This window comes from Cetorhinus maximus, chromosome 1, assembly GCF_964194155.1.
Source record: "Cetorhinus maximus chromosome 1, sCetMax3.hap1.1, whole genome shotgun sequence".
Lineage (NCBI taxonomy): Eukaryota > Metazoa > Chordata > Chondrichthyes > Lamniformes > Cetorhinidae > Cetorhinus > Cetorhinus maximus.
This window is the reverse complement of record NC_135879.1, coordinates 215,757,725-215,781,998: the sequence shown is the minus strand read 5'-3', so window position 1 is coordinate 215,781,998 and position 24,274 is coordinate 215,757,725. Positions and strand designations below refer to the sequence as shown.

Here is a 24,274-nt window from a genome sequence, read left to right as displayed (position 1 = left end):
GTGGAAAATTGCCAAGGTATGTTTAGGCGGTAACATATTAGCATGGAAATATCGACTGCAGTGGTTCAAGAAGGCAGCTCACCACCACCTTCTCAAGGGCAACTAGAAATGGGCAATAAATGCTGGCCTAGCCAGCGAAGGCCAGATCCCCTGAATGAATAAAAGATTTGCTGGCTGGCAGAAAACAGAGAGTAGGAACAGAATTTTTCAGTTGGTGTGCGGGGGTGAGTCCGACACGCCGATGCGTAAAATGATGTGCGATGAGATCGGGCGTGCATCCCGACGTCATTGCGCAGTCCCGCGATATTTCGTTCAGTGGGCGCGCGCCAGTATATAAACGGACTATTAAGGCCATTAATAAATTAATTGAAGTAATCGTTAACGCTGCCCGTCCAACCTTACAGTTGACGGGCAGGCAAAAAGGCCAAGCGGCCTTCGCGTTTTTTAGGAAACCCGGGATGAGGTTTCCTAAAGCTTTTATTCAATAAATAAAACTTTTTCATAAATATAAGAACACGTCCCTTCTTATGTGACACAGTCACGTGAGGGGACATTTTAAATAAATTTATAAATCTTTTATTTAATAATTTCAGAAGCCCTTCAATCTTCCTGAGGCAGCCCTGTTCCTCTGGGAGATTGAAGTGCTCTTTCGCACGTATGCACGTGAAAGAGTGCTGGCCCTGACTCTCCCTCCTCCCCCTGCCCACACAGGTAGCGCTGAGCACTACCGGTTGCGTCTTACACTGGACAGGCCTTAATTGGCCCGCCCGCGTAAAATGGTGGCATGGAGCTGATCGTGGTCCGCGCCCTCTCCCGCCCGCTCCCGCCGAGCCCGTCCGCCATATGAAAAATTCTGCCCCATGTATAAATGGGTCTTTGCCTGATTGGCAGGATGTGACAAGTAGAGTCCCACAGGGGTCAGTGCTGGGGCCTCAATGTTTTACAATTTACGTCAATGACTTAGATGAGGGGAGCAAAGGCATGGTAGCTAGATATGCAGACAACACAAAGATAGGTAGGAAAGCATGTTGTGAAGAAGACATAAGCAGTTTGCAGACAGATATACGTAGGTTGAGTGAGTGGTCAAAAATCTGGCAGGTGGAGTATAGTGTGGGAAAATGTGAAGTTGTTCACTTTGGTATTACTTAAATGGAGAATGACTGCAGAATTCTGAGGTGTAGAAGGATCTAGGTGTTCTAGTGCATGAGTCACAAAAAAATAGTATGTAGGTACAGCATGTAATCAAGAAGGCTAATGGAATGCTATCCTTTTATTACAAGAGAATTCATGAGACCACATCTTGAATAGTGTGTGCAGCTTTGGCCTTCTGATTTAAGGAAGGATGTAAATGCATTGGAGGCGGTTCAAAGGAGGTTTACTAGATTGATACCTGGAATGAGTGGGTTGTCTTATGAGGAAAGGTTAGACAGACTGGGAGTTTAGAAGAGTGATTTGATTGAAGTATATAAGATCCTGAGGTATATAAGGTCTTGACAAGGTGGACGTGGAAAGGATGTTTCCTCTTGTGGAGGAAATTACTGTCTACCAACTTGTTGTCTTGTCAAGAACCTGCCGCTAAAGTACTTTACAGAACTTTAAAACTAGGAGGCTCGTGTTGCATACTTTAGATGTTTTTCCAAGGATTTTAAAATGGCATAGCTTGGTGACTTGGCGATCCTTGCGTTGTCAGCTCTTGTTGGACATGTTTCTGAATGTTTCATCACAAGACCTCCCAACTCCATCCTCCCAAACAGCCTTTATTTCCTATTTGCAATGCATTACCAATAAAGTATTCAAAGAAAATGGAAGAAAAAACATTTTTTTATTAATAGAATTGTTAAAACCTCAAGACAATCCTGGAGTATCAGCAATGTAAAGGGAGACTGGACCCTGAGAAAACTAAAGAGGCCTCAAACTGAATATTGAAAGTTGACCTTTCCATAGTGTTCCTTCCAAGTTCTATAGCGCTCCTCCTCTGAAGGCACTGACTCTAAGCAAAAGCTACCTTGCCCAAAATCCATTGTTTTTGAGCGAGCCTGGGTTTCAGCAAGTACCTAGGCTGACATTTCCTCTTCTCTGGCCCTAGACCAAGATTGTAGGACCTCACCTGAGATGGGACCTGAGGATTTCTTGATTTGTATGTCTCATAAGTTAGGCTCAAAGCCAGCAGAGAAAAAAAAAACTGTCTGTTGGCAGTTCTTCTGAATTATTTTCTGCAGCATTTAGTTTTGTGCCTTGTTCAGTTGATGTGTGGAGCAGTACAGAGGGGGTAAAGGGGGGGGGGGGAACTGTAATCAATGGCGGGTCAGAGGGCCGGCTGCTTCCGGCTGTTACACCGGAAGGGACCGAGTGAGTCCCCTCCCCACCTCCCAGTTTCTGTCAAATTCGGGTTTTATAAAACGGGCGCTGAAGATGGGAAAGAAGAAAGAGGCGGCGGTGGAAAGAGGCCTGGGTAAGAGCAGCGGGTCTGTTATGGATTCATTTAGAGTGGGGGCGGCCGGTGGGAGCCCCCGGGCCCGGCGTGCGGGGGGGGGGGGGGGGGGGGAACGCCAACTTTAATCCGCTGCCTCGGGCCCTGCCCCGGCTTTAACCCTCACAGGGACCGGGGGCTCCCAAAGCAAAACAACTGCCGAGGAAGAATACAGGTTTATACACGCACCACCCTCTTATTCCCTCCTACCCCTCTCTCCCTACAAATTCCGGCTGCTTCATGTCTTCCCCCAAGCGGCCGCTATTCCTGCCCGCGCCTGGCTATTCGGCCACGTGGGGCATCATAACCAGACTGATCAGGAGTAGGAACTTGGGCTGTTCCTTTTTCCCTCTTTCACTCTGCCCCACCGAAGATACTGAGGTCCATTGTAATGCCTTGTTGCTGGGAGGATGTTTCCTCTGTTGAGGAATCTACAACTAGGGAGTGGGGTTTAAAAATGAAAGGTCTCCCATTTAAGACGGAGATGAGAAGGAATTTCTTCTCTGTGAGGGTCGCTAGCCTTTGGAAGTCTCTTCCCTGGAGATGAGTGGAGGCTGGATCATTGACTGCCAACTCTGTAAAGCCTCTACACCATCGACAAGGCACAAGTCAGGAGTGTGATGGAATATTCTGCACTTGCCTGGATGAGTGCAACTCCAACAACACTCGACGCCATCCAGGACAAAGCAGCCAACTTGACTGGCATGCCATTCACCAGTTTAAACATTCACTCTCCACCACAGAAGCACAGTGGCAGCAGTGTCTACCATCTACATGATGCACTGTACCAATTCGCCAAAATTCCTATGACAGCAACTTCCAAACCCACAGCCTCTACTGCCTAGAAGGATAAGGGCAGCATGGGAAAACCACCACCTGAAAGTTCCCCTCCAAGCCACACACCATCCTGACTCGTAACATAAGAAATAGGAGTAGGAGCAGGAGTAGACCACATGGCCCATCGAGCCTCCTCCACCATTCAATACAATCAAGGCAGATCTTGGGCTTCAACTTCATTTTCCTGCCCACTCCCCAATCCTTAATCCCTGAGAGACCAAAAATCTGTCTGTCCCAGCTTTAAATGTATTCAACGATGGAGCATCCACAACCCCATGGGGTAGAGAATTCCAAAGATTCACAACCCTCTCAGTGAAATAATTTCTCCTCATCACAGTCCTAAACGATCGGCCCCTTATTGTGAGACTGTGTCCCCATGTTTTAGATTCCCCACATCCACCTATCAAGCCCCTTCAGAATTGTGTAGGTTTCAATAAGATTGCCTCTCATTCTTCTAAACTCCAGAAAATATAAGCCCAATTCACTCAGCCTTTCATCATTGTACAACGCCCCACCCCGCCCTGCCCCAGGGACCAATTTAGTGAACCTTCGCTGTATTGCCTCCAGTGCAAGTATATCCTTTCTTAAATGTGGAGACCAAAACTGCACACACCACTTTAGATGTGGTCTTACCGAAATCCTGTACAACAGTAGCAAGACTTCTTTAGTTTTGTACTCTAATACTCCTCTGGAGGTCCCCAGCATCACAGATGCCGGTCTTCAGCCAATTCGATTCACTCCACGTGATATCAAAAAACGGCTGAAGGCACTGGATGCTGCAAAGGCTATGGGCCCTGACAATGTTCTGGAAATAGTATTGAAGACTTGTGCTCCAGAACTTGCCGTGACCCTAACCAAACTGTTCCAGTACAACTACAACACTGGCATCTACCCAGCTATGTGGAAAATTGCCCAGATATGTCCTGTACGTAAGAAGCAGGACAAATCCAACCCAGCCAGTCACTGCTCCATCAGTCTACTCTTGATCATCAGTAAAGTAATGGAAGGGGTCATCAACAGTGCTATCAAGCGGCACTTGCTTAGCAATAACCTGCTCAGTGTCGCCCAGTTTGGGTTCCGCCAGGGCCACTCAGCTCTGACCTCATTACAGCCTTGGTTCCCGAGGTGAGAGTTACTGCCCTTGACATCAAGGCAGCATTTGACTGAGTGTGGCATCAAGGAGCCCTAGCAAAACTGGAATGGGAATCAGGGGTAAAACTCTCTGCTGGTTGGAGCCATACCTAACACAAAGGAAGATGATTGTGGTTGTTGGAGGTCAGTCATCTCAGCTTCCGGACATCACTGCAGGAGTTCCTCAGGGTAGTGTCCTCAGCCTGACCAACTTCAGCTGTTTCATCTATGACTTTCCTTCCATCATAAGGTCAGACGTGGGGATGTTCGCTGATGATTGCACAATGTTCAGCACCATTCGTGACTCCTCGGATACTGAAACGGACCATGTCCAAATGCAGCAAGACCTGGACAATATCCAGGCTTGGGCTGACAAATGGCAAGTAACATTCGCACCACACAAGTGCCAGGCAATGACCATCTCCAACAAGAGAGAATCCAACCATCGCTCCTTGATGTTCAGTGGTATTGCCATCACTGAATCACCCACTCTCAACATCCTGGGCATTACCATTGGCTAGGAACTGAACTGGACTAGCCATATAAATACTGTGGCTGCAAGGGCAGGTCAGAGGCTAGGAACCCTGTGACGAGTAACTCACCTCCTGACTCCCCAAAACCAGTCCACCATCTACCAGGCACAAGTCAGGAGTGTGATGGAATACTCCCCACTTGCCTGGATGAGAGCAGCTCCCACAACACTCAAGAAGCTTGACACCATCCAGGACAATGCAGCCCGCTTGATTGGCACCACATCCACAAACATTCACTCCTTCCACCTCTGATGCACAGTAACAGCAATGTGTACCATCTGCAAGATGCACTGCAGGAATTCACCAAGGCTCCTTTGACAGCACCTTTTAAGTCCATGACCAACACCATCTAGAAAGACAAGGGCAGCAAATAGATGGGAATACCACCACCTGGAAGTTCCCCTCCAAGCCACTCACCATCCTGACTTGGAAATATATCGCCGTTCCTTCACTGTTGCTGGGTTAAAATCCTGGAGCTCCCTTCCTAACAACACTGTGGATGTACCTACACCACATGGACTGCAGCGGTTCAAGAAGGCAGCTCACCACCGCCTTCTCTAGGGCAACTAGGGATAGGCAGTAAATGCTGGCCCAGCCAGCGAAGCCCACATCCTGTGAAAAGAATTTGAAAAAATAAGCAAGGCTGAATTCGACAGATTTTTAATCTACATGGGAGCTGAGGGTTATGGGAAGCAGATAGGAAAGTGAAGTTTAAGCTACAATCAGATCAGACATGGCTCCAGGGGCTGAATGGCCTGCTCCTATTTCTTGTGTTCTTATGCTGAGCTCAGCCCAAGAAAGGGGTTAAACCTGGGACTTTCCGTGCCACTGTTGGCTGAGTTTGCACTGGGAAAGATTTTGACTCAGTGGGGAATCCACACGGAGTTTTAAAGTCAGATGTTTCAACGTTATTGTATTGATGAGTGATAAGAACAGACTTCGTGAGAACAACCCTTGAGCCTTATCCACCATTTAGTTAGATCCTGACTGATTTGTACTTCAGTGACATTTATCTGCTATTTTTCCATGTCCCTTGATGCCATCGTCTAACACAAACCAATTGAAACTCATGCAAAATACAGTGCATGCTGGAAATCGCAAATAAAAATGCTGGAAATACTCAGCAGCTCAGCCAGTATCTGTGTGAAGAGAAACAAAGTTGATGGGTGGAATTTTACATCCCTATCGCAGTGGGGGTGAGGCTGTAAAATGCGGCGAGCCGCTCAAAAGTCCGTTGACTTCAGCGAGACCATAAAATCCCGCTGGCATAAAATTCCACCCCAGTTTTTTTGAAAGGTCACAACCTATTGACCTCAGTCTAGAAAATTTCAATTAATCCACAATTCACAGGATATTGGGGGGAGAGTTCCAGATTTCCACCACCTTTCATGTGAAAAGTTGCTTCACTCCTTCCTGGGCTCATTGTACTTTTGAGATTATGCCCTTTTATTCTTGATTTTCCCCGTTTAAAGGGACATAATTCACTAGCTTTAATTCCTAGAACACAATTTTGAAATTCCTTTGCAGTCATAAATTGATAAGATTGATCAAGTAAAGACACAAGATGAACTTACACAATGCAGATTGTTGTCATTATGCCTTGGTAACAGCATGTGTGATTGGAAGTACAATCATATAAGCATGGAAAACTTAAAAAGGAAATCTGAATACTCTGGAAACATGGAAGGGCAGAGCAGTTTTGTTAGCATCGGAATAGACCAGTTTCTCGTTTCTCATTGGGAAGCATCATTACAAGTGCCAAGATTTATTTTGCAGAAACTGGTGGACCTGCCGACAACTCCCAGCATTTCAGTTTTGTTTCAGTTTCTGGAATGCTTTGTGTGTCACTACCACTGTGCTAAATGAGTTAAGTTCAGAACAGACCTAACAACTCAAAACTGGGCATCAATAAGACGCTGTGGGCCATTAGCAGCAGCAGAATTATATTCAACCACAATCTGTAACCTCATGGCCCAGCACACAAGATCCTGGTTCAATCAGGAGAGTGTGGCAGGGGCAGCACCAAGCATACCTAAAAATCAGGTATCAACCTGGTGAAGCTACAACACAGGACTACTCGCATGCTCAGCAACAGACACAGCATGTTATGGATATAGCCAAGGGATCTCACAGCCAACTGATGAGATCAGAGCTCTGCAGTCCTGCCATGTTCAGTTGTGAATGGTGGTGGGAAATTAGACAACTGACAAAACGAGGAGAATCCACAACTTTCCCCATCTTCAATGATGAGGGAGTCCAGTCAGTGCAAAAGACCAGTTTGAAGCATTTGCAACCATTTTCAGCCAGAAATACAGAGTGCATGATCCATCTTGGCCTCCTCCTGAGGCCTCCAGCATCACTGATGTCAGTCTTCAGCCAATTCTATTCACTCCACGTGATATCAAAAAGTGGCTGAAGGCACTGGATTCTGGGAAGGCTATGGGCCCTGACAACATCCTGGCTGTGGTACTGAAGACATGTGCTCCAGAACTAGCCGTACCCCTAGCCAAGCTGTTCCAGTACAGCTGTGACAATAGCATCTACCTAATAGGGTATGTTCTGTACACGAAAAACAGGACAAATCCAAACTGGCCAATTACTGTCTCATCAATCTACTCTCGATCATCAGCAAAGTGATGGAGGTGTTGTTGACAACTGCTCACAGATGCTCAGTTTGGGTTTTGCCAAAATCATTCGGCTCCAGATCTCATTGCAGCCTTAGTCTAAACATGGACAAAAGAGCTGAATTCCAGAGGTGAGGTGAGAGTGACTGCCCTTGACATCAATGTTGCATTCGACAGAGCATTGCATCAAGAAGCCCTAGCAAAATTGAAGTCGATGAGTCTCTGAGGTGGGAGGTGTGGAGAACACTGTGGGAGCTGTCCACTGGTTGGAATCGCACCTAGCATAAAGGAAGATGGTTGTGGTTGTTGGTGGCCAATCATCTCAGCCCCAGGAGACCCCTGCAGGAGCTTCCCCACCCCAAGCCCCACACTTCACTGTTCCTAAGCTCCCTACCTAACATACCTACGCCACATGGACTGAGTGGCTCAGGAGGGTGATTCATTGCCACCTTCTTGAGGACATTTAGGGTTGGGTAATAAATGCTGCCATTACCAGTGATGTCCACATCCTGTGAAGAAATATTTTTTTAAAACTGCAGGGGATTTTTTCGTGATGGGGAAATGGTTACCCAACGTAGTGCTTTGATTTATACCACATCATGTTCATATTCAGCTAAACACAGCCTAAGAAAATGGTGTGTAGCATTACATCTTTTGTCTGTATAGCATTAACTCATTGAATTGCTAATGATTTGTTGCCAGTTATTATGTTATGATATTACATTATGTCGTGCATCCTTTTTGCTGTGAAATTAAATTAGAAAATGCTGGAAATACTCAGCAGTTTGGCAGCATCAGTGGAGAGAGAAACTGTTAACATTTCAGGTTGAGGGCCTTTCAGAGATGAAGTGTTAACTGTTTCTCTTCAGATACTGACTGACTTTCTGCGTATTTCCAACATTTTCTGTTTCATTTTTCCTATGTCCAGCATCTCCAGGATTTGCTTTGGTATTAATGCTTTTACCATGGATGTTTTGTTAATACGTTCTACTTGATTGATTGCAACCTACTTAATTTTCATCTCTTCAACTTTTATGGTTGATGTTTTGGCTCATTTCCTTCTAAGGCTAGTACCTAATGTGAGTCAGAAGATTGTTGATCTAAAATCCCCTCCAGGATTTGAGTTTGTAATCTAGGCTGACACTCGGCAGTGCAGCACTGAAGAAGTGCTGCATTATCAGAGATTATGTCTGTTGGATGAGATGTCACTTCTGTCCGTTCCAGTTGTCCAGGGAGTCACCAACGTCTCATTGCATTATTTAAGCAGAAGGGGCCGCCTCCTGCTGCTGTTGTTGGTGTTTCTGCTTTAAGTTCTGCCATCAAAGATAGATTATGTGCTCACTCGTTTCACTTGCTGGTGAATACTGCATTGTGCAAATTGTCTGCCCTGTTCACTGATTACACTGGCTACACTTCAAAAATAAATGTGAGATGCTCTGGGATGTGTACAGAGGTGACTAGATGCTATATAAATGCAAGTTCTTTTTAATCAATGTCATGTGGCAAATATCTAGCTTGGTGGTTAAATTTGGTGAGGATGGAAGCAAAACCCCTGCTACTGATGTTACATTGTTTTAAACAGGAGGCTGCAAAGCTGGTGGAGTCAGAAGTTTGAAATAAATTGGTATTAAAAAAATGCAACATTTATTAGCATCTTTTGCAAATAGGCGAACACTTCAAAGAGGTCGACTCTAAGGAAATGTGGCAGAGGAGAGCAGTATGCAGCCAGGATGTTTGAAGGTTCTATTGGTGACTTGATTGAGGTGTACAAAATTATGAGGGGGATAGATAGAGTGGACAGGATAAAATTGTTTCCCTTGGTGGAGAATTCTGGAACCAGGGGACATAGATTCAAGATAAGTGGCAGAAGGTGTAGAGGGGACATGAGGAAGAACTTTTTTACGCAGAGGGTAGTGGGTGTCTGGAATTCGCTGCCCAAGTTGGTGGTAGAGGCAGAAACTCTTTTTAAAAAGTACCTGGATCTGCACCTTAAGTGCTGTAAGCTGCAGGGCTATGGGCCGGGTGCAGGAAGGTGGGATTAGAAAGGGCACCTGGGTGTCCTTGGGTTGGCATGGACAAGATGGGCCAAATGGCCTCCTTCTGTGCTGCAACTTTTCTATGGTTCTGTTAAGACTGGAAGACAGGAAGGGGGTACTATAAAGGAGGCAAGAGCCAGAAGAACAATTCTGGGTGTCTGGAATTCCCTGCCCAAGTTGGTGGTAGAGGCAGAAACTCTAAACAGATAGATGATTTCAGCATCGGACATCATGTAGTTAAGGAACAGGAGAGAAGAGTCGATGTTGAAACCTTGGGGCATGTCTGAGTTGAGTTTGGGGCAGGAGGAGAAGCCACTGCAGGAAGATGTGCAAGCTTTGTTGGGCAGAACCACAGTGGATGGAGTGGTCAAGTGTGTTGCTTCCTTAGTTTTTTTTTGGAATTGATAAACATCACTTACCCATCATGTCGGGAAGTCTTTCATTTTCTTGTGGGGGAGACTAGAACTAGGCAACATAGCTTAAGAAAAGGACGGAGATGAGATTGTTTTTCTCTCAGAGGATCCATTAATCTGTGAGGTTCTCTTCCCCAGAGAGCAGTGGAGGCTGGGTTATTGAATTTATTCAAGGCTGAGTTAGACAAATTTTTTATAGACGAGGGAGTCGAGGGTTATGGGAGACAGAAAAGAAAGTGGAGTTGAGACCTCAACCAGATCAGCCATCTTATTGAATGGTGGAGCAGGCTTAAAGGGCTGAATGGCCTCCTCCTCCTACGTCCTATTTTCCCATGAGTCACTGGTTCCTTTCTAGCTGTGAACAGAGATGGGAAGAAACTGAGGCACAGGCAGTCAGATCTCCAAATAGGAAGCTGGGAAGCAAGCTTCTGCCACACCCAGAAATAACATGCAGGAGCGTGCTATAGTTGGGAGTAATTTGATTTAAGTTAAGTGAGGCGTCCCCGGTATTAGTCTAGCAAACCTTTTCTGAACTGCTTCTAACCCATTTACATATTTCCTTAAATAAGGAGACCAGTACTGTACACAATACTCCAGATGGGGTCTCACCAGTGCCATGTATAACTGAAGCATAATCTCCCTACTTTTATATTCAATTCCCCTCACAATAAAAGATAACATTCTATTAGCTTTCCTAATTACTTCCTGTATCTACATACTAGCTTTTTGTAATTCATGCACTAGGACACCCAGATCCCTCTGAATCTCAAGAGCTCTGCAATATCTCAACATTTAGATAATAAGCTTCTTTTTTATTCTTCCTGCCAAAATGGACAATTTCACATTTGCCCACATTATACTCCATTTGCCAGGTTTTTGCCCACCCACTTAACCTATCTATACCACTTTGTAGCCTCCTTACATCCTCTTCACAACTGACTTTCCTACCTATCTTTGTGTTATCAACAAATTTAGCACCTATACCAACTGTCCCGTCATCCAAGTCATTTATATAAATTGTAAGAAGTTGAGGCCCCGGCACTGATCCCTGTGGCACACCACTCGTCACAACCAGAAAAATACCCATTTACACTCTAGTTCCTGTTAGCTATCCAATCTTTCTATCCATGCCAATATGTTACCCCCACACCATGAGCTTTTATTTTCCGCAGTAACCTTTGTTGTGGCACCTTATCAAATGCCTTCTGGAAATCTACGTCTACCGGTTCCCCTATATCTGCAGCATATGTGACTCCTTCAAAGAACTCCAATAAATTGGTTAAATATGATTTCCCTTTCACAAAACCATGTTGACTCTGCCTGATTGCCTTAAATTTTTCTAAATGCCCCTGCTATAAATTCTTTAGTAATAACTTCTGACATTTTCCCTATGATAGATGTTAAGCCAACGGGCCTGGACTTTCCTGCTTCCTGTCTCCCCTTTTTGAATAAAGGAGTTACATTTGCTATTTTCCAATCTAATGAAACCTTCCCCGAATCTAGGGAATGTTGGAAAATTAAAACCAACGCATCAACTATTTCACTAGCCATTTCTTTCAAGACCCTAGCATGAAGCCCATCAGGACTCAGGGATTTGTCAGCCCACAGCTCCAACAATTTGCTCAATGCCACTTCTTTGGTGATTGTAATTTTCCTGAGTTCAAATAAAACAATACGTTTAAATAGAGTATTACAATAATTTATTGAACTTAATTAAATCTCATTATGGCTCTTGCTTTGTATGGAAAGAAAGAAAACAACTCAGTGACTCACCAAGCCTCATTTTAGCAAGTGTTCTCCCTTCACCTAAATGGAGATTTAAGAATCATTTGTGCAAAATGTGCAGATGTTTGCTTCAGATCACAGTGGAATAACTGTTGTTAACACTTCTGGGTTATGCAATTGAGTGGTCAGATTTTGGGCAGTACAGGCATACTGACTGGTAACAATTCGATTTTAGTGCACGCAAGTGTTAAGAGCAGTTCCAGTGCCACAACTTCCACCCTGTCTGAGACCATCTAACTGAGCACAGTTCAGGGATTAAACCAAAGCCCCTTCTGTCTGTATGGCTCATTGTTATAACGGGCAACACTCTTAACTAGGCTATTAGCAGAATCAGCTTTTAGATTTTCATGAAGCAAGTATTTACCAGAAGCTCAGTAAAGCATAGGGGGCATGTAACATTTGCTGCAGGACAGTCAGCAATACAATTGGTCATCTATCTTTCCAAACCTGGGTTTTGCCTGGAGAGAGTATTTTGTGCTCTATAACACTGAAACAAAGTATAATTAATGGATCTGTTGTTTGTGGTAGGAGCAATGATAAATTAGAAGTCTGACATAACAACATTGAAACATATTGGAGTAAAGTACAATATTTTTCTAAAACCTTAGTGCTACCAATGAGCCCAGTGACATCAGTAGACCCTCAGAACAATGAATCAGCACATTAAGGCACAGCAAATGTGATTTAATTTGAAAGTGTAAAACAGCCTTTGTTTAAATTTGAGCATTTTGAAATTGATTCAGCAGGTTGACAGCCACCATTCCTATTGGGCAGTTTTATGTATAGTTGCAGTCCTTTATTGGCTATTGATTTGCATAACAGGCAGCTCTTGGTAAGAGCTGGGTGGTCAGCCACTCAATCAGCTGCCTTTGCACTGACTTATCTTGCTCTCTTTGCTATTTCACAGAGGATGAAGCTGGTGGGCACAGCTCTCACAAGAAGAAACACAAGAAGCACAAGAAACACAAGAAGAAGCATCACCAGCCAGACGTGGGGCTTGGCTTCTCCTCCGAGACTCTGGAATCTGACTCTGGCACCGGAAAACCCCAGCTAAAGCTTAAAATAAAACTGGGTGGGCAGACCATGGGTACAAAGAGGTAACATAACTTCATTATCAGGTTCCACAGCTTACCATTTTTAGTTGAGATTCATTTTCACACCTTGAAGTCTGTCAAGGAATGCTTCTATATTTCTAAGGAGCCATTATATAGAGGCAAACGGTTTGCTCTCATTCAGAAATAAGCATTTTCCCCGTTTCTGGGGTTGTAAAATTGCGGCAGAAAAATAACATGGTAGCACAATGGCTATGGTACTGGACAAGCAGCCCAATGGTCATACGTGAAATTTCTATCATGGAAATTAAATTTGGTTTGTGGGCTACACTGCTAAAGCTGCTAAATTATGGTAAACTAATGCACTGCTGTCTGATCTGTTCTACATATGATGCCTTCCGGTTAACACCAGCTGAAGTGGTATAGTAAACCACCTTGCTGTAAAACGATTACCATGGCCGTTCAAGAAGGCGTTCTGTGAGCAATTAGGAATGGATAATAAACGTGGCCTTGCCATTATTAACCACACACTGAGAAATTTAAACAAAGTATAGGAATGCACAGGATTTGTTGTGGATTGCCACCTTGTCCCTTGCCAAATCGCTTGCCCAGTTATTGCATGGGCCAAAGTGGCGTGGGCAGGAATATACTATTTGTAGGTCAGTTGGAATAGACTTGTTAATTTGTAAAGTCCTGTCTCATTCCTTTGGTGAGTTTTTTCCTTTATTCTCTCGTGGGATGTGGGCGTCACTGGCAGGGCCAGCATTTGTTGCCCATCGCTAGTTACCCTTGAATTGAGTGGCTTGCAAGGCCATCGCAGAGGGAAGTTAGTGGTCAATCACATTGCTGTGGATCCGGAGTCACATGTAGGACCAGACAAGGACGGCAGATTTCCTTCCTAAACAACATTAGTGAACCAGATGGGTTTTTACAATGGTTGATGGTAGTTTCATGGTCACCATTACTGAGACTAGATTTATATTCCAAATTTATTAATTGAATTTGAATTCCACCATGGGATTTGAACCCGTGTCCCCAGACCCTTAGCCTGGATCTCTGGAATACCAGTCCAGTGACATTACCACTACACCACCACCTCCCTGAGTAAGTGCACCATGTGATGCAGACTGAAGTAGGACACAGCTGGAGGCTACAGTTGATCTGGTCAGCCCAGGGAATGAAGGTGACTGTGACTAGATTCCCTGTACTTGCTGTCAGATGTTTTGACATACAGGCTTGTGCATTGGTCACCTCCATGATTTGGGGAGAGCTAGAGAGGTGAAAAGGAAGAAAACGGAACAAAACTAATCATACTCATAATAAGCAGTGTATTATACAACTTTATTTCTATTGAGCATGTAATTCTGACTTTGTTTTCATGTAACAGCGTGCCCCACTTTTCTTTGGCTTCAGAGCTGAAGCAGTCTCCAAGCCCACTCATGGTTGATGATGAACCAGATGAAGTACCACTGGATCAGTATAGGGCCTGGCTGGGTAAGTGCTGTACATCCTAACTGTCTCAAAAGACACTTTGAGCTTATGCACCTAAGTCTCCTGTACACTTCTGCAAACCCTTGCCAACCTTGTGTGGTACGTTCTGTGAATTGATCAGTTTTAATGTGGAGAGTATTTTTCTGAACGTTATGTGCAATTTTGTCAGGATTTTCTTACTTGATGAGCAGCAACCTTGAGTCAGCAGTTATGGGTGTTCTTTAAAGACTGCTGACTGAGCAACAAGAGTGCAAGCCTGTGCAAGAAATGCTACTTGCTTTGGAGCAAGAAAATGAATCAGAATTGTGCACAATATCCTAAATGTGGTCTAATCAAGGTTAAATCGTTTTAATATAACTTCTCTGTGTTCCAATTCTGTTTCTCTTGAAATGAACTTTACTGCTTTGTTTGTAATTCGTGTGGCATTATTAACCCGCCTTGCTACTTTTTTTAATGATTTGTGAGTCTGTACTCCCAAATCCCTATGCACCCCTACCCCATTTAGACTCCTATTTTCCAAGGAATATATGGCTTCTTTACTCCTCCTACTAAATGCTTCTCGCACTTACCTAATTGATATTAATTTGCCATTTACACACCCATTCTACAAACAAATGTGGTCTGAGCACCAATACCCATGGAAGACCATGTTCTACTGGTCTGAGTAAACTTGCATGCTGCCCATGCACTTATAGTGCCATGTCTCACATTAATCATATACATTATCTCAAAATTATTTTCTGAAAGAAATTATCTAATTTGGATTTCTAGAGTATGAATCACAAAAAGCTAGCATACAGTTCAGCAGGTAATAGGGAAGGCAAATGGAATGTTAGCCTTTATTTCAAAGGGAATGGAGTATAAAAATAGGGAAGTCTTGCTAAAACTACACAAGGCACTAATTAGACCACACCAGGAATATTGTGAACCATTTTGGTCCCCTTACCTAAGGAAAGATATACTGGCATTGGAGGCAGTCCAGAGAAGGTTCGCTAGGTTGATCTCAGGGATGGAGGGATTTTCTTATGAGGAGAGGTTGAGTAGGTTGGGCTGTACTCATTGGAGTTTAGAAGAATGAGAGGTGACCTTATTGAAACACATAAGATTCTTAGGGGGCTTGACAGGGTAGATGCTGAGAGGTTGTTTCCCCTTGTGGGGAGATTTTAGAACCAGAAGGCATAATCTCAGAGTAAGGGGTCGCCCATTTAAGACAGAGATGAGGAGGAATTTCTTCTCTGAGGGTAGTGAATCAGTGGAATTCTTTACTGCAGAGGGCTGTAGAGGCTGGGTCATTAAGTATATTCAAGACTGAGATAGACATTTTTAATTGGTAAGGGAATCGAGGGTTATGGGGAAAAGGCAGGAAAGTAGAGTTGAGGATTATTAGATCAGCCATGATCTCACTGAATGGCGGAGCAGACTTGATGGGCCAAATGGCCTACTTCTGCTCCTACGCCCTATGGTCTTATGGAAATAGCTCTGCATTCTGAAAATGATCGCCTTCCGACACTAACAGGGCCATAGATGGCAAGACTAGCACAAAAATGCTGCCAAGACAGATAATAAGCTTAAAAAAAAAACCAATAGGAAAATGTTACGACTTATTGAGTGAGATTTCACAGCATCCTTTCTGATCCTTCCGGGTTGGGCATTTTGCCAGAACCATAAATCACACCATTGATCACCAGAATAGTTGCAGCTAGATTAATATGCATTAAATGACATAAAACCAGCAATTTCATGACACACAATTTGTTTCAATGGGGATGCTCACGGCAAGCTTGCAATTTTTTTCGCTTTGTCGAGACTAACGGCAGCACAAATCCTCTAGTAATTTCATCGAATGGTTGCAACACAGAAGGCAACCATTCTGCCCGTCATGTTCGTGCCAAATCTGGAAGTGCAGCTTGCCTAGTCCCACTAACCCTGCCTTTTCCCTGTAGCCCTACAGACCTTTTCTCTTCAGGTAATGTCCAAATTATCTTTTGAAAGCCTCGATTGAATCTGCCTTCACCACGCTCTGTGCATTCCAGATCCTAACCGTTCACTGGAGGGGAAAGTATTAAAGAAAATTGTGGAAAATCTGAACTGTTGGCTTGTCTTTTCTTCACAAATTGCAAATTTTATTTTTTAAACAAACAGGCCGAGCGCCTTTTCATTTGTCACTTCTAGACCCATGTGTTTCCCAGTGGGATGTCCAGTCACTTCTGCTTGTTCTATCACATATTGTTAACAGTAGGGTTGTCAGAGATCTGAGAGCAGTGCAGTAACCTTTCACCTCAGTGGCAAGCATGGAGATACTAAAGGAGGGGAAAAGAAAATAATTTTTATCAAAGAAAAATAAGCTTGGTACACTGTCTTCTCTTTTACCCTTAGTCTTTTTATATTTCAGTCATAAATGTATGAAAGTAAAAATTTTAAGTTTGACAAGAATTACCCATAACATTTGCAGATGAGGAGAGCAATTTAGATCCATCCCCTTTACCAGACCTGGATTCAGAAAGCCTTCAGGAGCCAGAACAGGATGAGGAGCAGCGATGGCTGGATGCTTTGGAAAAAGGAGAGTTAGATGATAATGGGGAACTAAAGAAGGAGATTGATGAATCATTGTTGACAGCTAGGCAGGTGAGTGTTAAACCATAGAAAAAAAACAGCGTGTTAATGATGCACCATGTCACTAATGTGCAAATTAGCCAGCAATTTGAGAGAATAAAGAGGGATGACATGAGCTATGAATCTCCAGCACCTTCTGGCCGATCTACACTGAACCACCGTTGATGGTATCTTGCCCTTATTATTTTTAAGAACTTGCTGGATTTGCACATTGATGGCCCATTTAACATGCCACAGCAAGTTAGATTTGATGATTAATGGCTTGACTTCCTTTTCAACAATGTGATAATTGTTAGTTCAGTTCAGTAACACTCAACCCTCCCCCCCACCGGGCTCACAAATGGAATAATTTTGACTGTGGAGAGTCTCAAGCATGGGTTAGTAATTGGCAGCTAGTATGGATTTTTAAAAAATTCTTTCATGGGAAAAGGGTGCCACTGGAAAGGCCAGCATTTGTTGCTCATCCCTAATTGCCCTTGAACTGAGTGGTGCCGTGGTGGGATTTGAACCCAGTGCAATTAGTCTGGGTCTCTGGATTAATAGTCCAGACCGCTACGCTACCATCTCCCCCTGATTTGTTAAAGGTAAATCATGTTTGACTTAATTGAGTTCTTTGAAGTAACTGAGAGTGTTGATGAAGGCAGTGCAGTTAATGATGTGTAAAGCATCTTTAAAAGGGTAGTTGATAATGCATCACGCAATAACCTTGGTAGCAGAATTGAAATCTGGAGGATTAAAGAGACAGAGGCAGCATTGACAAGGAAATTGAGTAAGAGACAGAAAGAGTAGTTGTGAATAGTTGTTTTTCATATTAGAGGGAAGTAAACAGTGGTGTTCTCCAAGGTGTGGTATTAGGACCACTGCTCTTTTTAATATAATAATGACTTGAACATGGGTAGACAGGGCATAATTTTAAAGTTTCCAGTTGACGTAGAAATGAGTTTCCTTTTTGGCCGATGCAGACACGATGGGCTGAATGGCCTCTTTCTGCACCATAACTTTTCTATGGTTCTATAGATCTGCACCTGAAGTGCTATAACCTGCAAAGCTATGGACCAGGTGCTGGAAAATGGGATTAAAAAATGAGCAGCTAGAATTGTAGTAATAATGACGAGGATAGTAATAAACTTTAGGAGGATGTAGACAAACTGTAAAATGGACAGACGTGTGGCAGATGAAATTTAATGCAGAGAAGTTTGAAGTGATGCATTTTGGAAAGAAGATTGAAAAGAGGCAATATGAAATAAATTGTACAGTTTTACAAGGGGTGCAGGAACGGAGGGGTCTAGGGATATATATACACAAATCTTTGAAGATGATAGGTCAATTTGAGGGGGCTTTTTTTTTAAACCATATCCTTGGTTTTAAACAAAGTAACAGAGTGCAAAAGCAAGGAGCTTATGCTAAACTTTTATAAATCACTGGTTAGGCCCCACCTGGAGTGTTGTGACCAAGAGGAGATTTAATAGAGGTGTTCAAAATCATGAAGGGTTTTAAAAGAATAAATAAATGAATCCAACTGCAATTTCTTTTCCCCTTCAAGCATTTATCTAACTCTCTGAAAGTTATTGTTGAATCTGTTTCCATTTTGCTTTCAGGAAGTACATCTCAGATGGCTGGAGAGATGGTGCAGGAGGGAGGGCTTTATATTCCTGGGGCATTGGGACCGTTTCTGGGGCAGGTGGGACCTGTACAAGTTGGACGGGTTACGTCTGAGCAGGAACAGGACCAACATCCTCGCTGGGAGGTTTTCCAATGCTATTGGGGTGGATTTAAACTAAGTTGGCAGGGGGATGGGATCCTGAAAAGTAGATCAGAGGGGAGAGAAGCTGAGATAGAATTAGAAGTTAAAACGCTAGTAAGTGAGTCTGGAAGGCAGAGGAAACGTAGGGTAGATAAAGAAAGAAGTGAGTTTAGCAAGGCTAAATGGAATATATTTTAATGCAAGGAGCCTGAGGAATAAGATAAACGAGCTGAGGGCACAGAGAGGCAGGTGGGAGTATGATATCATAACCATGACCGAGATTTGGCTAAAAGGGCAGGATTGGCAGCTCAACATTCCCGGTTGTAGGGTATTCAAAAGAGATAGAGGGGGGGATAAAAGGGGGCAGTAGTTGTAATATTGATCAAGGAATCAATCTTGGCAGTAAGGAGGGACGATATCTTGGAAGGATCATCAGATGAGGCCATATGGGTAGAAGTAAGAAACACAAAAGAGGCAAACACGTTGTTGGGAGTACACTATAGGCCCCCAAACAGTCAGGGAGAGATAGAGGATCAAATATGTAATTAAATTTCAGAGAAGGGTGAGAATAACAAGGCAATAATAGTAGGGGATTTTAACTACCCAATTATTAACTGGGATAGTTTTAGTGTGCAAGGTAGGGAGGGAGCAAAATTCTTAAGTTGCATCCAGGAGAACTTTTTTAACCAGCACATAGAAAGCCCATCAAGGTAGTTCTGGACCTCTTATTCGGAAATGAGCCCAGGCAGGTGGGAAGCAAATCAGTAGGGGAGCATTTTGGAGATAGTGACCATAACTCAATTAGATTTAGGATAGTTATAGAAAAGGATAAGGTTGGTCCGGGATTATAAATTCTAAACTGGGGAAGGCTGATTTTACTGAGATGAGATATGATTTGGCCCAAGTGGACTGGGAGCAGCTACTTGCAGATAAAATTGTGTCAGAGTAGTGGGAGGCATTCAAGGACGAAATAGCAAGAGTGCAGGGCAAATATGTCCCTGTATAGACAAAGGGGGGGTACCAAGTCTGGAAATCCCTGGATGTCAAGGGACATAAAGGTTAGGATTAAGAAAGAAAGAGAAGCTTATGGCAGATACCGAGAGTTCAATACGGCAGAGTCCTTCGAGGAGTATAAAAAGTGCAGGGAGGAAAACTTAAAAAGGAAATTAGGAAAGCTAAGAGAGTGCATGAGAAAGCATTGGTGTGTAGAATAAAGGAAAACCCAAAGGGGTTTTTTAAATATATAAAGAGCAAGAGAATAACTAGGGAAAGAGTAGGGGCAATTAGGGACCATAGAGGTAATCTGTGTGTGGACCCAGAAGACATGGATACTTTGCGTTGGTCTTCACAATGGAAAAGGACGACGCAGATATAGACATCAGGGTGGAGGACTGTGAAATATTAGAGAGAGAAGAGGTACTGGCGAGTTTAGCAGCCTTAAAAGCGATAGATCCGCAGGCCTGGATGAGATGTATCCCTGGCTGTTGAGGGAGGCGAGGAAAGAGATATCAGGGGCCTGGCAGTAATTTTCAAATCCTCTCTGGTCACAGGTGAGGTGCCAGAGGACTGCTAACGTCGTCCCATTATTAAAGAAGGGAGGAAGGGACAGACCAGGAAATTACAGGCTAGTCAATCTGACCTTGGTGGTGGGGAAGTTACTAGAAAGAATTCTGTCACAACTGGAGTACTGTGTGCAGTTCTGGTCACCACATTATAGTATGTGATTGCACTGGAAAGGGTGCAGAGGAGATTTATCCGGATGCTGCCTGGGCTGGAGGGTTTGAGCTATGAGGAAAGATTGGGTAGGCTGGGGTTGTTTTCCTTGGAACAGCGAAGGTTGAGAGGGGACCTGATTGGGGTGTATAAGATTATGAGGGGCATAGATAGGATGGATAGGAAGGCACTTCCTCTGTTAGTAGAGGTGTCAATAACCAGGGGGCATAGATTTAAGGTAAAAGGCTAAGAGGGGAGTTGAAAAATTTTTTCACCCAGAGGGTGGTGGGGGTCTGGAACTCACTGCCTGAAAGGGTGGTTGAGTCAGAAACTCTCATAACATTTAAGAAGTATTTAGATATTCACTTGTGTTGCCATAGCCTCCAGGGCAATGGGCCAAGTGCTGGAAAATGGGATTAGTGTAGTCAGATCTTTGTTGACCGGTGCGGACACGATGGACTGAATGGCCACCTGTGCTGTAAATGTCTATGAGATCTAAACTCTCTGCATAAAAAAATTTTACTTAGTTTACAGCGTTTACTCAAGTTCTTCCACAAATCTTTTTTGTTTATGCAGCGTGCCCTGCTACACAAGCAGCAAAGCCAACCACTCCTGGAGCTGCCCATGGGATATAAAGTGAAGGAGATGACCGAGGAGATGATGGTGAAACGAGCTGAGCGTGCGCGAAAGAGACGCCTACAAGCTGCCAAGAAAGCAGAGGACAGCAAAAACCAAACCATTGAACGGCTGACAAAAACCAACAAGGCCAAAGTGAAAACGCTGAGGGAGAGAAGGACCAAGAGAATGCACTATCCAATGATTAGATATTCAAATAACGCCATAGGGATTACTGTCTCCTTTCCACACGGATGTCCTGTCCCACTCCCAGCCATTTCGCAGTCTGTCCCCACACCTGTAACCTGTGGGGTAGAGGGCTGCTCAAACTTCAAGAAATACTCATGTTCTAAAACCGGGATACCTCTCTGCAGCCTTGAGTGCTACAAAAAGAATTTGTTAATCCAGGGTTTGGCTTGATGGGCTGTAAGCTTTGTTTTTGTCAGTCCTGATGAAATAAGAGGGAGGTACCTAGAAAGCACATTGGGCCAAGTTGCTACCAGTGGGCTACTGCAGTAACCAGGAACAATTCATTTGCCAGTAGAACCCAAATGGGTGGTAATAAGATTCTTCTGTAATATGAAATATCTACTGTGCTTTTCTGACTCCTTTTATGACACGAGTTGGATCATGATGCTTGTTTCAGTCAGAACTAAAGTGGTTATGTTACATTAGTAGAAGGATTGATGGATGGCAGTCTTCAGTTTAGTAATAAAAAAAATGGTGTTCCTCACAGTGAGGAATGAAACTGTTTCCCTTTCAGTCCCCAGTGTAAACACACTAGCTCCAGTAAAGCTGCCTCTACCCTGCCCCAATGATGCAGTTCATCCCCACCAGTGTGACATTTCTCCATTCCTTATCTGTACTCAATTTAGTATAAAATAGGAAGCAATTGGAGCTTTGGAACCTTGCTCACTTAAAAAGTGGGTTGAGACTGACGAAACTCAAGATTTCACAGGACTCAAATAGTGAACAGGTAGACTTCCATCCCAACAGTGTGGACTGCATTCAAATCTAGGATCGCAGAGGTTAGCTTCCAACACACTGAATCCCCTAATCCCACATTAACCCATTCTCTTTGTTTTATTCCACCGCCCCACAACAAAATATAGTCACTCTAATTCTCCTTGGTGGACATGCTGTGCCCTACAGGCATGCACCCAGATAGTTAACTTTCCAGGAGGTGTATTGGCTATTGGTAGACACCTCTGGTTAGCACAAGCAAGGTAGGCAAAACTCACCAGAGGAAACCCAGGATAACTTGAGATTTGCTGCCCATTCAAGTAAAAAATCTGTTGATGTTATTATACAGCCTTAATGATTTTGTTGTAGATAATGGGACTCAAACTACATGTTTGAATATAAAAACATCAAATGCGAATACTCAGCCAGCCATGCAGAATCTGTGGAGGGAGAAACAGTTTACATTTCAGGTTGATGATCTTTCTTCAGAACTGCAAATTTGAATATACTGTGTTGGCTGTAAACTTTCTGTTGAATGTCTCACCTGTGCATCTGTAACTTTAAAATACAGGATTATCTAATAACTTTCAGCAAAGTAGAAGGAAATGGTGAGCAATGTGCATGTAAAAGCAAAAGATGGCTGTTTTGTGTAAGGTTAGATATTAAAAACTGATTAAAGCATCTTTTTGTTGGTGAAAAATTATTACTTCTCAGATACATGTGAATTATATAACTAGCTGAGGAGAATATCATCAGATAGATACAGCTGAAGAAACTCAACCATCCAGAAAGAATCTGCAGTTCCTCCCTGTCCCCATATAAACAATCCTAGGGTTTTGTCTTCAACTGCCTTTCCCAGAGCCTATTCCATGTGTTGATCATTTTGAGTGAGTAACTTCCTGATATTTGTCTTTTTATTAGTTTGCACCTGTCTCTTTGCTCTGCTTTCATACTTTACCTTGAGATTGTCTTCTGTGCCCACTTTTTCCATATCATTTGCTCTCATCCATCATATCTCAATAAATAACCTCCTTTCAAGCTGAAAAGCTTGTTTCCTCAGTTTATTTTTTCCTAACGGTGCTAGGAATCAGCTTACTACTTTGGCTTAGATGTCTCCTTTGTATCTCAAGAACCAGGATTGGACACAATGTGGTCTGAGCAGAACGTGATGCAGTTTGAGTATATCATCCTTTAACTTGATAAAGTTCAGCATTCTTTAACTTTGTTTTCTTCTACTTTGTAGAAATCGGGCATTTTGAGCATTATCTAAAACCCTTAAATATCTTCTTAAATTCGCCTATAGCTATTTTAGCGCGCACAAAATTCCAGCCAATATGATCCAAGAAAAAGTGTAAATTAATTCCCTTTTTAAAAAGATCTTTTTTGAAAAATTAATGTCCAAATGTAAATCTTCAGAAAAGCAATTGGATGATGTTTGGAGTTAATTTAGCTCACACCAGATCTCAAACTGTGTGAGAAAGATTTAAGAGGTGAATTTCCTTGAAGTTTCTCATTGCATTAGTGGAAGTTCGGTGTGCGAATTTTCGTATTGAGTGTAAAGTGTTATGTGCGGTAAGTCACTGTAGAATAACTGGCAAGTCCCCATATCAAGGAGTTTTGAGCTGAAAACCCAGTTTCCTTTGGAGTGAGTCCTTTCTATTTGTTAACAGGTGCAGTGGCATTCATGTCATATCATGGATGCACATCTGCCTTGGGCTAGAGCCATTTTCCACTTTAAAGGCATAATATAAATACAAGATATTGAAATTACTGCTATTTCTGCAGCATATTATGTTATGAACTTTTTCTCTATATATTTTACGCGTGGAGAAAAAATTCTCCCTTTCTCAGTTTATTCTGCCCCAATGCCTCTTCCTGACAGGATATCCACCATGCAGAATTTGAGGGACAGGTAGAAGTTGACTCGTGCAATCTCTCATTTGGTTTCCCTGGGCACATGGCTAAAATTATAAGCTGATACTGTGATGCATCAGTTTCCATGGAATCTATCCTATGATTCCATGATCCATGGGTGCTAAGCTGCCGCGATTTTATTGCACTGGGAGGTCTTGTATCTAAGGAAAATGCACTTCGATTTGTATATTTTGGAGTTTGTGTTTTCTTCATCTTTATAACTGCAGTGGATACGAACATTTTTGTAAACATATTTGTGGCTTAGATAAAATTTTATTTTTTCAACTTCTTGAAGTAGAGTGTGCCTTATTTTGTGACTTAAGGAAAACCACATTCATTT

General features: G+C 43.1%; 1 protein-coding gene across 1 annotated transcript; it reads left to right on the top strand.

Moving 5' to 3' along the window:
* Window positions 1–2,323: 2,323 nt before the first annotated feature.
* ino80b (INO80 complex subunit B) lies at window positions 2,324–22,699 on the top strand. Its single transcript, XM_078553213.1, has 5 exons — window positions 2,324–2,452; window positions 12,737–12,926; window positions 14,269–14,375; window positions 16,825–16,997; window positions 21,019–22,699. The coding sequence occupies exons 1-5, from the start codon at window positions 2,413–2,415 to the stop codon at window positions 21,475–21,477; spliced, it is 969 nt and encodes a 322-aa protein (XP_078409339.1). The 5' UTR covers window positions 2,324–2,412; the 3' UTR covers window positions 21,478–22,699.
* Window positions 22,700–24,274: the final 1,575 nt, after the last annotated feature.

Excerpts from the sequence above, each read along its gene's own strand:
- ino80b (XM_078553213.1), top strand. The coding sequence starts at position 2,413 with ATGGGAAAGAAGAAAGAGGCGGCGGTGGAAAGAGGCCTGG. Across the intron at positions 14,376-16,824 it reads TCAGTATAGGGCCTGGCTGG|ATGAGGAGAGCAATTTAGAT; the intron begins GTAAGTGCTGTA and ends TAACATTTGCAG. Across the intron at positions 16,998-21,018 it reads CATTGTTGACAGCTAGGCAG|CGTGCCCTGCTACACAAGCA; the intron begins GTGAGTGTTAAA and ends TTGTTTATGCAG.